Source organism: Poecilia reticulata, chromosome 4 (genome assembly GCF_904066995.2).
Source record: "Poecilia reticulata chromosome 4, P_reticulata-male-v2, whole genome shotgun sequence".
Lineage (NCBI taxonomy): Eukaryota > Metazoa > Chordata > Actinopteri > Cyprinodontiformes > Poeciliidae > Poecilia > Poecilia reticulata.
Window position 1 is genome coordinate 14653744 of NC_088833.1, and position 15317 is coordinate 14669060.

At 38.3% G+C, this 15317-nt stretch overlaps 2 protein-coding genes across 8 annotated transcripts in view; one reads left to right on the top strand and one right to left on the bottom strand.

Moving 5' to 3' along the window:
• Window positions 1-20: 20 nt before the first annotated feature.
• On the top strand, window positions 21-6956 carry LOC103463488 (uncharacterized). 6 transcript variants are annotated; one of them, XM_081606288.1, is made up of 12 exons: window positions 21-1684; window positions 3593-3703; window positions 3989-4098; window positions 4185-4274; window positions 4359-4405; window positions 4485-4618; window positions 4853-4934; window positions 5022-5138; window positions 5253-5342; window positions 5426-5497; window positions 5569-5749; window positions 5912-6956. In XM_081606288.1, the coding sequence occupies exons 3-12, from the start codon at window positions 4015-4017 to the stop codon at window positions 6113-6115; spliced, it is 1101 nt and encodes a 366-aa protein (XP_081462414.1). In that variant the 5' UTR covers window positions 21-1684; window positions 3593-3703; window positions 3989-4014; the 3' UTR covers window positions 6116-6956. The 6 variants fall into 6 exon arrangements, with proteins under 6 accessions (XP_081462414.1, XP_081462410.1, XP_008405087.2 ...); XM_081606284.1 differs by lacking the exon at window positions 3593-3703 and having other exon boundaries at window positions 21-360; window positions 1551-1684; XM_008406865.3 differs by lacking the exon at window positions 3593-3703 and having other exon boundaries at window positions 21-360; window positions 1551-1684; window positions 5572-5749.
• A 1151-nt stretch (window positions 6957-8107) lies between these two features.
• LOC103463489 (ankyrin repeat domain-containing protein 13C) overlaps window positions 8108-15317 on the bottom strand; it is a 31560-nt gene continuing 24350 nt past the window's right edge. For both annotated transcript variants that reach the window (XM_008406868.3, XM_008406869.2), the window contains exons 10-14: window positions 14681-14842; window positions 11312-11391; window positions 11112-11210; window positions 10469-10569; window positions 8108-10376 (exon numbers count right to left, since the gene is read on the bottom strand). In XM_008406868.3, coding sequence (XP_008405090.1) covers window positions 10246-10376; window positions 10469-10569; window positions 11112-11210; window positions 11312-11391; window positions 14681-14842 — 573 coding nt within the window. In that variant the 3' untranslated portion in view covers window positions 8108-10245. The remainder of the gene's footprint in view (window positions 10377-10468; window positions 10570-11111; window positions 11211-11311; window positions 11392-14680; window positions 14843-15317) is intronic.

The following is a 15317-nucleotide window of genomic DNA, read 5'->3' on the forward strand; positions in this document are numbered from 1 at the left end:
TTTATGCATACTGGGATCGTGACAAACTGTCCCTGAAAGCAGCACCAGGGCATCGCAAGTCTCGTCAGCAGCACAATTGCTCTGTCCGCTGAAAGCATCCACATTTTTATACCTACAGAAGACATGCTCGGGTTTCATAGAGGCCTGCTGCTTTTTAAACTCTAAGCTTTAGTATTTGCTTAATTTTAACTTTAGTGCACTAGCATAGGGCTGGCTAGCTTAATTAGCGCGTGTGAAAATGAGCTCCAGCACTCACGTCATCCAGGTGACAAACGTCTCCCCGAGCACAACGTCCGAGCAAATGAGGACTCTGTTTGGGTTTCTCGGAACCATAGAGGAGCTCAAGCTGTTTCCACCTGAGTGAGTATTCAGAAATAAAGCCCTGCTTAGTCTGCGTTAGCTTGTCTCTGGCAGCTGAGGCCTTTGGCATCACCAGAGGCCTGGCTGTATGCTAATGCTAATATTTTACCGCCTCCCCGTCAGTTCATCCATGGAAATCCTCAATGGTTTTGTTGTTGTTGTTTTTTCCAAGAACAAGTATTTTAATTTCAGATTCTCTTCATACCGTAATTACGAGGCCAACTAAACAAATAACTGTTTTTGCTTTTACTGCTGTAGTAATACATTATTATAGAATGTAGTGGTTTTTTACCCACCTATTTGTAATAATTAAATAAAACCTTCCGAGAGGTTTTCCGGGGGGTAGGGGGTTGTTATTGATTTGTAAAAGTAAAGCAACTAGTGCTTTTCCTATTATCAAAAGTTTCAGAATAAAATTAGTAGAGTAGTAATAAGTAAGAAGGAAATAATAAACAACTTAAAATATGTGCCGCATCTTGTTGTTTTTCTTATTGGGTCCAGTGTAAGTGTATCTGGTGCCTGCAGAAGATCAGGTGTTGTATTTTGTCTTTGGGTATAAAGTAATAAGATTGTAATCTGCCATTTTTCTTTTCTTTACATAGACTGACCTATACCTCATATAGATTTCACTATGATTAATTCGTCTGGCTGGACTCTTAATGGGTTTCTTGTGTGGACCACACTGAAGTTGATAAAAAATAACTTTTACGTTTTGAAAATGTTGCGAAAACATTATTAAGTGTACAAACGCATAGACAAATGTTGTTGCAAATGGCAGTAAACACATAAAGTGGCTGGAAGGAAAACGATCTATACTTTTGCTTTTTAAAAAAACAGAATGAAGAAAAAATAAAATTGTGTTGACTAAAAATCTAGATATTTATGTATTACAATAGTTAATGTTCTTAGCTATGACAGCTACCTGCAGCAGCTCTACATACAAAAGTGTATAGATCCTCTTAGGAGAGGTGAACAAATAAAATACATTAGTGATTAAACAGATATTCTTTTCTAAAAGTTACAGTTAGAGATATGTAATGAAAATAGTAAAACTGGATTACTTTGGATCGGTTGGGACGCTGTCGCAGAAATCCGTTGTGAACCAGTTTTCCTGGCAGCAAGGTGGAAAAGGTCTTGTTGATTCTCTGATTTTTGTATTCTTTGCACAACACGTCTGTATTTTCTTCCAGTGACTCTCCCTTGCCTGTGACTTCCCGTGTCTGTTTTGTAAAATTCAATGAGCCTGAGTCTGTCGGAGTGTCCCAGCATCTGACGAACACCGTCTTCGTGGACAGGGCCTTGATCGTGGTTCCTTTTGCTGAAGGTGGGTGTCCAGTCTGTCCCTTTGCCGTTCACATTTCTGTCTCCGACTGTATATCACAGGTTTAAGGTATACTGGGTAGAATTAGTTGAACCTGAACCATTAGTAGCTTTTTTAAAATATATTTTTCAAGGTTTTTTAAGGGAAATGTACATTTGTGTCTCTGTCTTACAACCAGCTGTAAACTTCTCTCTCTGTTATTTGTGTTGTGGTTTTCATAGTGGACAAGTCATTTGCAGAGAGCCCCATCCATGCAGACTGAAAGCGGTCCTCTGCTGCCGTCAGGCGGTTAGAAATAAAATAAATAATGGCACCAGATTCACAAGCCCCTTTGGTTTCTTGCCCTGCAGTAAAATATTAACATGATTTTTTCCCCCTTTCTGTTCAAGGCATCCTTTCTTAAAAGATAGCTGTGCAGACTTATTCCTCAAGTGAATGTCCTCGTTTTGCAGATAACGAGCTATGTTGATAAGTAGGCATGCAGAAGTGAGGGATAAACCGGGTAGAATAAAATATCCGTCACCGTCAAGAAAATGCGGCATCATTGAGTCACAATAGACGATGATCATTAGCACTGTGGACGGCGTCATACTGATAAATCTAGAGATCAAATATGATGCAGCTCAAACAAAATTATTAAACTGACACGTAGAGTTATCTATGTTTTATTTTATGCAGATATTTTTGAAGTATTCAGATTAGAAAAAATAAGATTTATTAAATTTGACATATTCTGCTATTTAATTTTTAAAATTTTAACATAAACTTTCAGGTTAGACACTTAAGGTGAAGGAAATATGGCTATGTCTTACATAGCTAAAAACACACACACACAAAAGAAACATTTTATTGGGTCCAACAACTCAAAAAGCACCTAATTGGTCTGAGGAAATTAGTTAGATATACAAATTGTTGTTGGATGAACTTTCACAATTTATTTTACTTTAGCCTAAATTTCTCTGCAAAACAACATTTATAGAAAATGATCAACACTGGATCTAGATCTGTTGTTGCTTCAAGGTTTTAAATCAGTCACATTTAGAGAAAATATATATGGGACATCAAATAACAAGATCAAATGATAAGTGGACCAGTCATGTGTGCATGCTGGCGGCTAAAGTAACTATGGTATTCATATTCATTATACGTATATGTGCTGCATTTGGTAATAAAATGGCGTTCTTAGTCCTAAAGCTTTGCTTGATGTAGCTGTTAAAATGCCTTTTGGAAACTGTCCCTCTCCATACATACAGCTCTGATGGAGTTGAGTCACTCTAACGTTTAACAGTGGTGTTTCTTTTGTTGTTGTGTTTTACAGTTGTTTTTCCTGGTTCAGCCAGCCCTATATTCCAGGCCCTGCTGAAAATGCCACCAACAGTTTTGTCCTCCGCAGCCTTACCCCGTTTCTCAAGTGTCTGTCTGTGTGAATGAGTGTGTGTGAAATCAGATGTCTCTCCCTGCCTCCCTCCCTTTCTCTCTCTCTCCCTCTCTTTAAAAAAAAAAAGAAAAAGAAATATTTTATGATTAAAATTAGCCTGTTTCCAGATTACACAGCCATGGATGATCATCTGATAAGATTTTCTCTTTGATTTTACTGTTTGGTTCTCTTCAGCTTTGGACATAATCTTTCATGTCATTTTCTCATTATTGCTGGCATTAAACCTTGACTGTTTAGCATATATTATGTTTGTGTAGCATTTTGCGCAACATACTTAAATGTAGCATTGCAGAAATGTGGTTGCCATGTTTTTTTAATGCTAATGTAAGGAAGAGGCAGGTAAAGGTGAAACTGAGTATTTTTAATAGAAGTTATGGTAAGTGATGTTGAAATGTATCTTTGTCTCCACATCTAAATCATGAACTTTGTTTTTTTTTTTGTTTTGTATCTCAATGTTTTTGTGTGCTTTATAGCGAAGCAGCCGGCGCGAGTCGCTTGTTCATAATGAAATTTGAGAGCACATCCCGCGGGACAACTGGCTGTGCTTGCTAACGTTTGGTTCATGACTTAAAAAACAAGTACAGGTGATAAAATCTTGGCAGTGTTGATCACAGTGTGTATTGTGATTATTTTTTAAATCTCATAGCTACTAATCCCACAATTACACTTTCACAAAAAAAAACACACAAAAAAAAGTCAGGTATCAAGATTTACAGACAAGACAAAAAGCGGATTTTTATTTTTCATGTTTTTAACTACACTGTAGTTAAACCGAGGTGGCTTGTCTGAAAGTCTTGTCTTAGTGTTGCTGACGTTTTTTTTTTTCCCTCCCCGAACATGAACTGAGATCTTTTCATTCTTTTCTTCAGGAGTCATTCCTGATGAATCTAAAGCGATGTCGCTTCTGGCTCCAGCCAACGCTGTAGCAGGAATGATGCCCGGAGGAGGTCTTCTTCCAACACCCAACCCTCTGGTCTCGGTCAGTCTTTATATCACCTTTGCATTATGATTATTATTGCTATTACAACTGCTGTTTGTTAAGTGTGCGAATGTTCGACACTGCAGATAGGAGCAACCCCGTTCGGAGGTCTTGGAGGTCCCAGCATGGACCAAATAGCGGCTATGGGAATTGCGGGACCCAACATGAGTCCCCAAGTAAGAATCTGCTACAGTTACAGTCCCAACGTGGACAATTTTAATTCTTTTACTTAAGTATCATCTCTCTCATTTCTTTCTCAGGCTTTTTCTGCGGACTTCCTCAAGCTTATGCAGTCTATTGACCCAAAGTAAGAAACTGCTATTTTCTAAATTTGCAGTGTCACTGTTGTGATATATTTTTTAAAATGTAAAGAATGCTTTTTGCAGACTGAACCCACTGGCAGCCGGATTAAACCTGGCCCCGGGTCTGAAGCCAGATTCCTCCAACAAGGAGATTGAAGAGGCGATGAAGAGAGTCCGAGAGGCCCAGTCTCTGATTTCTGCTGCCATCGAACCTGGAAGTGAGTTCAGTTTTTAGTGCTCTAAACCTTTAAACCACATTGTAACACTTTAGAAATTCCATAAATTAGAAATTCATTCAAAAGAAGGATTCATTACAGATCCTGAGAATACTTTAGGGGTTTATTTTGTTCTTTAGTGATTATGATTAATACCTAATGGGGAAAAAATTCTGTTGATTTTTTATGTTTTAGATTTGCACTGCTCAATTTATTTTGTCTCCTCAATGCCTGCAGGTAAGAAAGATGACAAGCGCAAACATTCCCGATCTCCTTCAAGGTCGCGCCGCAAACGCTCGAGGTCTCGGTCAAAACACAGGTACAGAAAACAATCAGGTAAAATTAGCTTTTCACTGACGACAGATTCAAATTCCTTAAAATACATACCCATATATATTTTACACAGACGTTCAAACAGCAGATCTAGGCGGAGTTCCCATTCAAGGAGCCGGAGGCGATCCAAGAGTCCGAGGAGGAGGAGGACGACTCGCTCTCGGGACAGAAGCCGTCGCAGCAGATCCAGGTCCACAGCTCTCTGAAGTCTTACTGACCACATGTCTGGGTTATTGCTGTCGTCATGACAAAACCCAGGTCTGCTAGCACCGAGGCACTTTTAGATGTTTTATTTCTTTAACAGGGACAGGAGAAAAGAAGAAAAGTCCAAGAAAAAATCCAAGACACCTCCTAAAAGCTACAGCAGTGCCAGGAGGTCTTGCAGCATCAGTCGGTGAGTTGCTGTGTGTTACTAAAAGGAAAGACAGGCGTCGTCTTGCGTGGTTCATCTATAGTCCAATCCTGCTCGACTTTTAGGAGGCGCAAGCGAAGTCGCACTGCTTCCCGGTCCCCAAGGAAACGCCCTTCCACGTCTCCGTCTTCCGGCCGGTGAGTTTTCATGTTTTTTCCGTATAACTGATGGAAACGAGCCGACTGACAAGCTGGATGTGTTACTTTAACAGCCACAAGAAGGAAAAGAAGAAGGACAAGGAGCGCGAGAAGAACCGCGACAGGGACAGGAGGGAAGAGCGGAACCACACCAGAGACGAACGAGAACGCTCCAACAGCAAGAAAAAGAAGAACAAAGAAAAGGAACGAGAGCGGGACCGCAAATCCGACAGCGAGAAAGGAGACGTAAAAGTACGTGTCCAGAAACGAATTCCCACATGTAGCCCTGATCTTAAAATACCCCAGACTGAAAGCGGTTCTATAGATACTGGAGCTACTTAGCTTCATCTGTGCTTTCATATGCAAACAAAACCTCCCACGTTTGTTGAGTGATGGGACACTCTGGTGTTTCAGGTTACACGGGACTACGATGAAGAGGAGCAAGGCTACGACAGCGATAAAGCAGGGGAGGAGGAAGATGAGAGGAGGAGCGAATCGGATTCTGTGTCATCTCCCAAAGATCAGGAGGAGGTGGAGCGAGACGAGCGTCAAACATCCAAAAGGTCCAAACTAAACGGAGACGATCGCCATCAGGAGGACATGGAGATGAGCGACTAAGAACTTTCTGTGCCACCATCTACTGAATTCTTTTCATATTCCTAATCTGGGCCTCATTATGTCTGTGCCTGATCACTGTTAGCAGGTTTTTATCTTAACAGCAAAGTCCTTGTGGACAGAGGGCATGGATCTGATCATTTTTGTAAAGATAAGAAGAGATCAGGACTAAAATACAAATGACATGAAATATGGTTTTTAAACTATGATTTGTGCCATTTGTTTAGAGGTCATGTTTTTAATGCTGTGTAGTTTTCCTGAAAACTGAACATTGAACATTTTCGGTAGTTTTTTTTTTCCCCACCTCACTTGTCTTGACTTAAAAATCTTTTCCTTGTTGTCATTTATCAACCAGCACCATGTTTCTTTAAACTGTGGCAAAGTAAAGGTTAACTTTAATGCACTGTCATGAAGTTGTTAACCTGAAATATAGATGTGTGTAAACTGGCTCCAATACATTAACAATTACGAAACAAAGTGGCTTCAACTCTACTTGAGGCAGAGCAGTAATAATTGATTTAATTTTGAATCTATTATGTTATTTCTGAAAGTGTACTTTTGAATTACTGCAGCTGACTAACACAATTTAGCTTTTGCTGCAGCATAATGTCCACTGTTCCTACTTTTTAGTATGTTCTATGTTGGGATTTTTGCTGTAGAGTTGATATAAATTCTCACAGAAAACATTTGGGATTGGAGCAGCTGAAGTCAGGATGAAATGTCTGTTAAATGTACATGTTGAATCAGGTCAAGAGGCACAAACACACTTGCAAAACTTTACTGTACAAAGGAATGTCATGGAACAATGAAAACTGGGTTTTAAATAAAAGCACTGTCTACATAATTGTGTTGATGAATAACTGGCCCATGCAGACGTGTTATTACAAAAGGAGTCAGGTGTGCTCAGCTTTAATCCAACCTGCTGTCAGAAAACTACTGTACTTAATATTGCTTGGTCATTTTTTGTGTTCTGCACCAAGTCAAGTTGCTTTACCGTTACCTAGCCAATCATGATACAAAATTAACTACCGGTAAATTATAACACTTTGATATTTCAGATCATCAAACCAGAGTTGGAAACAAAAAGCCATTTTCCAAATAATTAATGAAGAGAGGGGAAAACTATCTGAATCTACTAACTTTACTGTGATAACCCAAAATATTTTGGACAGTAATTGCTGACTAGACCTTTGCAAAACCTGCTGACATTACAAGAAAACAATTTAGCATGATTCAGGATGCTAAATCCCTTCCAAAAAAGTTCCACTTTTGTCTCACCGGACAGTATAATTCTGAAGATCTTCGGAATCATAAAGATGTTTATAGGTTAACTGTTAATGGTTCTACCTTAAATGGAAATAAGGTATAGAAATAATGTAGCTCAGAGAAAGCAGCATTCAGGCTCGATGCTCCTTTAATCTGGAACAAACTCCTAGAAAACTGCTTCTGAAACACTTGAGTTGCTTTGAATTTTAAAACCCAATTTATTTAGAATTGCCTTTGACTAATAACTGCAACATTGATTCATTTTAGTCTGAATTATAACATTTTATTCTCTATGTTGCCACTCATGTCTTTCTTTTGTTTGTTCACTTTGTTGAAATGTTGCTATAAGGCCAGGTTAATAAACATTTTTCACTTAAATAAAATCATCTAAATTCAGTTTTTTGGATTTACACAAGGTATTTTTGTTATCAAAAATGCATTTGATGATCTGAAGGATTAATATGTGAAGAAACAAGGATTCAAATACACTTCAGGTAAAATCTAAAACTTAAATATATTCTTTATAGGAAATATGTACATCTATAGTACATATTTTCCAAGGAAACAAGAAAAACTCTTACCTGTAGCAATAATACCAGATTATTAAAAATTAAATAATTAAAAATATTTTTACCGACTTCTGCAGTTTCTTGAAGTTTGTTGTGAAGTTTGTAATAAGAGAACAGCAGCATGTATGTTTTGCCATTAATAAAGTGGAGAGGCATGATGTCCAGACAGATATGAGGAATTTTTATTTTTTAGTACATTTTATATGAAAATAGTGTTGCTGACTTATACAACAGTTTTTAGCTGTACAACTGACAGGTAGTTTAATGGAGAAATGCCTACAGAAAACATTTAAAGTGGAGCTAGGGAATTAACAAATAAAACATGGAAATGGAAGAAGAGACGCACCTCCACTAGCTGAACCTAAAGTAGTTTGGAATGTCGTGAAACAAAGAAAACTGGAACTAAATAAAAGCAACATTTGCTGAATGACTGATCCACCTGTACAACAGGAATATCCTGCAGTCGCCAGTTTTTATGAACAAGAAGAGCTCAGTTTCTTTGTTTCATCTTTTCAGATTGAATCTGTGCAGGTGTTTTGTGCTTGTTTTTTGTTGGTTTTTTAAATACAACTGCAAATAAATTCTTCCAAACATATCAGAGAGATGCATTACTGAAGAAAAAGATGATCAAACAATTCAGAGATTTCTGCTCATTTAAACAAATGTACGTAAGAAAATTGTACCACAACTTACAAACCAATAAGAGCTTGAGATAACCCCAGATGCTACATAAAAAACGAAATTTCTTTCTTGTCAGTTCAAAGAATTAAAAAAACAAAAACAAACCAACACCCAAAACCCAACAAATATACTGCACAGAGGAAAAACCCTGGTTCTATGTGTTAACTCTGTATATATACTGTAATCATTAAAACCATAAGATCTGGGTTGTCTATATTGAGCGTACTTGAACAGATTTGCTACACAGATTAAAATGTGAAATAAAATACGAAAGGTTTAATTAGCACAATTTAAGACTCACTGCTGCTTATTGAGATTGATGTACCGCGAAGATCTGCAGCTGCAACTTTGATCTTTTAGAAGCTCAATTGAAAGTTTGACATCACAAAACAAGTGTCTTTAAACTGAAGAGTTGTCCAAGAGAGTCTAAAAAGTGACCAAGTGTAGAGTGATACGACTTTTCATGCTTGTGAAAATCTTTGCTCAACACGATTACAAATTTTTGCTATGTGGGTTTTTATGAAACAAAGCACTTTGGTGCTGAAATGTGCTATACAAATAAAATTAATTAATTAATTTTGATTACTTTCATCATTTACATACTACTATTCCTTTTTAATAATTTTGGCTAGCCCAAGTGATGCTTTTGTAGGCATCACCTGAAGGCTCACTTGTGCATGTATATTATGTCAACACCTCAAACTAACCCCATGTTGTGTGATATCACGAAAAAATCAAATGAAATTGGCAAAGATATTGGGAAGGGAATTACACACATACACAAGTATGTGTTTTGGTTTGAAATGTGCATGTAAATCCCAGAACAAATGGGCCATTTTCAATTCTGTCCTACAATCACATGTGAGCAAGACACCAACATATTTAAACCATCTTAACTCAAGTCATACACTTTAACTACAAAGGGCATTTATGGAAACTTTTTGGAAGAAAAAACAACCCAAAACCTCAGAAATAATTTTGGTAATACTAATAGATCTAAAACAAAAAGGAAGTGTCTGTGACAAAAATGTGTCCTTTTGTTAATGTACATAAATGTCTGGTTTCAGCAGTATATGATTGTACTCTTTGTATTGACCGTAAATAGAATAAACTTAAAAGGTTTTTGCATTTCGAGATGGTTTTGTCCACTGTGCTCAAATAAAACAAACTTAAATGAACTCTGAGCAGACTTCCCATAAAAGCATCCCACACAGTATTATCAGTGCGTCACTACATGTCAGTTACACACAGTCCCTTTAAAAACAACACAGACTTAAATACAAAGCGTCAACTGAACTGGTAGTTCTTTATTCTACTCTTACCTCATATAAATAAAGCCCCCTGCTCTGCTGCCATTTTATCACTTCAATGCCCTTTGATGAAAAATCTCGGTTACCTACACTTCCTGCTGTGCCGTGTCAGATTTGGAGGTTAGAGTAAGAATCAGCAACGCCTCAGCTTATGTTCACATCGACTGAGGTCAACTCCTCTGCGGAGTTGTTCCTGTGTGTCTTCTCATCCCTCTGCTGTACAGTCTGTGTTCAGATTCTGAGCATGTGACAGGGGTTTCCATTCATAAAAGGTGTGTTTTGTAGGATTAAAAACCAAGGCGAGAGGTTAAAGGTCAGGGAATCGGCTTGGGTCTTCTTTGTAGTCAGTGGGAATGGTAAAAATGGATTCATCGAACTCGTCGTAGCGAAACTCCTGAAACGTGACCGTGGCTGTAATAGTAGGAAAGACGGGGATGTCTGCAAGAAACCACAAAGACACAAGTCACTGAGTGAAATGGAGATATTTCCCCAAACCGCAGTGATCCGGTCCGCAGCGAGTGTCTGCTTACCGAGTTTGACAGGAAAGCCAGGGGGGAGCTTCATCTGAACAAACTCCCTGAGTTTATTAAAGTGCTTGAAGGGTGCAATCACCTCCAGGACATTTAGTAACCTGAAGGAGGGCAAAAGCAATCATCGTCACAGATTTGGCTTTATCAACAAGAACGAATATGCAGCGCAGGTTAGACCTTTACATGCACTGCACATCAACATGAATGTCATCATATTTTTAGGTTTTAAGTTATTCGATTGGTAGCTATGAACAAGACCCTGGCATGCCTTAGACTGAATATTTGCCTCTTAATGACAGACAGAGCTCATTTAAAGTGGTTTGCTTTTAAGAAGCATAAACAACTTTTAAACATTGAGGATACACAAGTCGAAGGCCAAAAGTCATTCCAAACCCAGTTCTGATGTTTGTTTGGGATCATTGTCCTGTTTTAGCATCCAAATTTGTCTTTGCTTTAAATGGCTAGTTGAGGACTTGAAGGGAAGTTGATTAGAGGAAGATTTTATTCTTCATTGTCCCACCCACCAAGTAAAAGAGACACTTAGCATGACTCTGTAAACTTCTGAGCATCACTAGAGAAGTCAAATTTTCATCACTAATCTATTTAATGACTGATTAGAGGGCATCTAAAAATAAACACTCACGATTCAATGCCCAGAGGGAAGTCTTGACTCATGGCTATCGTGGCTTTGAAGTTTTTCTTGCTCTCTTTACAGACCAGCTCCCGTCCTAAATGAGGTGCTCTGTGGAGAGACATGCAGCATGTCATCATGCACCAATTAAAAATTCTTTATATATCGTTCATGTAAACTTCTCTTTCACAAAGCAAGTTTTAGACACTTACCTTCCGTTGTCTGCAGTGATGTATTCCTCCCAGGAAATAGTGTTGGGTAAAGGGGGGGTTAAAGACTGCCTTCTCGTCGGCTAAAAGAAACACAGCGAAGGCTGAACTTAAAAATCATCGCCATGGTAACAGCCCAAACAAAATAATCAAGGAAGTCAAATTTTATTTAAACGTATCTATTTTCCTAAAATGGAAAGGAAAGGAATAGTTATTTGCAAATATTTACAGTTCGGATGTACAATATTAAGAAGTCATGTTATGAAGATACTGTTGCATATTGCAATTATGATAAGTCAACTTGTCACAATACTATGTGACCTTTTTAGTGTTTTATGCACTTTTTCCATTGAACATATTTGTGGAATGCAAGACAAGAATTTATGATTAAGAAAAAGTTTATTTAAGCATTCCTTTGCAATAATTATATTACAAACCTGTTTTTATTAGGCACTTCTAATGACATTAAGATTGAGTTCAGGTTTGCACTCCGGGGGTCTATAGTTATCAAGAATTATTTTTAATGCAAGCCTGTGATGTGGTCCAACAATTAACTTCATAGCTTTTGTTCAGACAATGGGAAAATTGTTAATGTTATTTCATAATAATGCAGTCATGCAGGTAAAACGATCTGGAGTTAAATGCGTCACAAGATCAGTTTCTTCCTGAGGAAACAAGCCTTTGAAAACCTTATCTCAGGTTTATTATGTAACATAATTATGTTACATAATCAGTAGGCTGTGGTTCATCTTTATACATATTGCCAGTTTACTTGTGATCTAATTGCTCCATTGAGCCTGGTTTATATAAGGAGACCCTGCTAGGACTTTAAACCTAAAACAATGCAGTCCCCCAGGATCATGGGGATACCGAAAAACATTTTCAGCACAGTATGGTCGTCTCCAGAGATCCTCCAAAAAATGCCAACAATCAGATTTTAGTTTGTAGTTATTAAAATATTTGACTTATACAATCTGCTAAAAAGGCTTCTCTTAAATTAGTTCCCCCAATTAAACAGAATCCTCTTGAACTTCTTGTTCACAATTAAGCAACTGACAAAAGTTTTCGTCAGGGAGCCTCTGTCCTCTCCGATAGTGTGTACAGAGAGACACGACCCAAATGAGCTGCAGATGTAAATGAAGTGAATGATTCTTCATCAACGTGTTGATTCAGGATAAGGTGAACATAAATGAACCAGTTAGGTTTGCTCATTTGATCAAGGTGCTCTTATTACCGTATATCACCAGGTAATCCTGCTTTGTGGTGGGTCTGAACCTATGGAAGAGTCTTTCCATGAAGATGTTAACTTTTTTTTTTTTTTACTGAAATGTATTTAATGTTTTTGTTTGCATATGCAAATGCTTGTGAGTATTTTGTAATACTCTTACTAATGCTGCATTTCATTTTGGTTTTATCTTGAATTTTATCCAAAGCTCTTTGTGACAAATGTTTTGATAAGTGCTCGATTATTAATGTTTTTCCTTTAAATTTTAAAAATCATGCATCATTTTCCTTTCCTCTCGCATCACAATTATGAACTACTATGTATTGGTCTACAACATAAAATCATCACAGAATTTATAGATGTTTGTGATTATTTGATGAACAGGATGGGGAGCAGAGTGATTACAGGCACTATAGGTGCACCATTCGACTGTAGTGAAGGGACCTTGAAATGTGAGACGGTGTAAAACGTATTGCTGCTGCAGGTAGGTAGATCAGATCTCTTCCTCTGATTAATTTTATCCCCCAAAAGGAAACACTTTCTACCACCAAAGCAGCGTGAAAAGGAAGTCATAAAAAGCATGCAGGAATTTTCTTTTCAAGCTAAATCATCTTTCCCGAAGAGACGATTCTCTGTTCAGCCTTCTCCAATAAGTGTTCTTCTTCAGTTTCAGTTTATTTTAGGATTGGACAGCTTGTGCTGACTGTCCCTGAACCGGATCTGGGACAAGTGCCATCCTGTTAATCCTAAAATTGACATTCTCCCGGAATTAACTCCTTCTTGCCGATGTTCATGTATGAAAATGTTTCACTGTTACTCCATTTGACCCATCTCCTTCAAGCAGTGGTAAAGCAACAAGGGGAGAATACTATGGCACAATGACATCTTAATGTCCCAAGAGAAAGTTGAACAACTTGTGAAAAAGAACCAAGAAAAGCAACCTCAGATTTACAGATGTGTTTTTCCCGCATGTCGCTGTGTACCAGTCCAAGCATGTTGTTGTGATGAAAACAGAGAACACAAAAGCTGGTCAGAACCGAATATACTGGTGTGCCAGTCCCCCTGGCCTCTGACTTTTTCTCTTTGTTTTTTTTTGTTGTTGTTGTTTTTAAACAGATCCCTCATGTCATCAATACTGTCACGCTTAATTTAAAGGTCTTACACAATTGCTTGAGCCCACATGTTCTCTCACGCAACTGTTAACACATCAGTTTGAAGCCCTATTCGCTGAGATCGAAGGTGAACTATTCCTAAAGTGGAGCTAAGGTCGACCATCACCCTGGCTTTTCGCGTTCATAGCCCTGTAAATGGACTCAATGACAACAGAGGGTAATATGAAGAAACAAAGCCTACCACAGAACAAGAGAGAGTGCACAAGAACAACAAAAAAATAAAAAAAAATACAGGAGAGCAGTTAAAAGGCATCCAGTGGTTGTTGAGAGGCTTTGTCTTTCCCGTGTGACCAGGTCACTGTTGAGTTCATACAACAGCTTGCTAAGCAAACTGGAACATACGACAGTGAGAGTGAGGGGATGCCATGAGGGGAGGTGTAGTTTTAATTCTTTCACCACAAGGTGGCAGAAGTGGGTCTAAAATGCAGGCCGGGTGGCTGACAAACAGGACATCAAAGAATCATCTGCCCCAAAAGCAGGCAGGAATTTTTCAATAAGTCATGCAAAATTTCTGAACAAAGTCCATCAGGAAATCCATGCTGTTTCCACAGGCTTTATCCTCAAATGCAAATAGCAGTGAGATATTGTGACTTTTATTTAGTCTCAGGTCCTACCCCAAGGGTCCAGCGGGACAATACAGTGTCAAGACTGGACTGATGGTTACGCTGCAGGCACAAGTAAACAGGATTTATATTTATGTGTAATAACGTCAGATATTCAAAGATCAATAGGCAACTTGAGGTTGGGTGCCTTGCCCAAAGCAACACTGAAATGAGGCGGGGGGGACGAAGTTACAACCCCGACCCTTCCATCCAATTGCAGACTACTTTTTCAGTGAACCACATACTTCACTTTGCTACCTGAAACATTTCATATTTATGTAGTAGAGACAAAATGTAACAATGATTAAGGGATACTAGAGGGCTATGGTCTTTCCAATAAACAACAAAAGATCCAAACATCATGTAGTGTCACCTCAAAGTTCTGCTCAATGAGGTTTCCTCCTTTGCTCAGACTCTCCATAATAGCTTTATTCCTCAAGATGTCCTCCTCACTCAGATGCTCTCGTCTCTTTCTGGACTCCAGCACCAGGCCGTTCACAGAGTAGAAATCTGCCAAGAAGTTTCCCACGCGCTCCTGGAGAGAGAAGAAACAGATCAGTCTGCCTCCTCTATCACCAATTTCCTTTCCAAACAGAAGTTAAAAGGACAAAAGATTAAGAAGACAGAATGCAATACCCCCTATCTCATTCACCGCCTCTGTGTCCTCCTGACCCATCTTTGTTGTTTTAGACCTCAAGACCATCACCTGTGGTCTTCTCTTATTTATTTACTCTATTTCATGCCGGGTTTCACAAATGTACCAGGAAAATATGAGTATTCGGGTCAGAATAGCACAAAGTAATCGCATTGTAAAAGCAAATAGCTTAAGGTCATGTGAAAAAAAGTATGACACACTGTGAAAGCCCGTGTCTTTCTAACGTATATGGACTTAGAACTATTGAACAAAAAGGCTGACAATACTGAGAGAGTTAAGTAGTGTGACTAAACAAACACAACTCAAGAAAAGATCATAAAATATTCATTAGAATGAAGTAATGAAGTTAAGTCAT

Coding starts and splice junctions, on each gene's coding strand:
- LOC103463488 (XM_081606284.1), top strand. CDS start 239: ATGAGCTCCAGCACTCACGTCATCCAGGTGACAAACGTCTCCCCGAGC. Junction 1,685..3,988: donor CGTGGTTCCTTTTGCTGAAG/GTGGGTGTCCAG, acceptor TCTTTTCTTCAG/GAGTCATTCCTGATGAATCT. Junction 4,099..4,184: donor CACCCAACCCTCTGGTCTCG/GTCAGTCTTTAT, acceptor TCGACACTGCAG/ATAGGAGCAACCCCGTTCGG.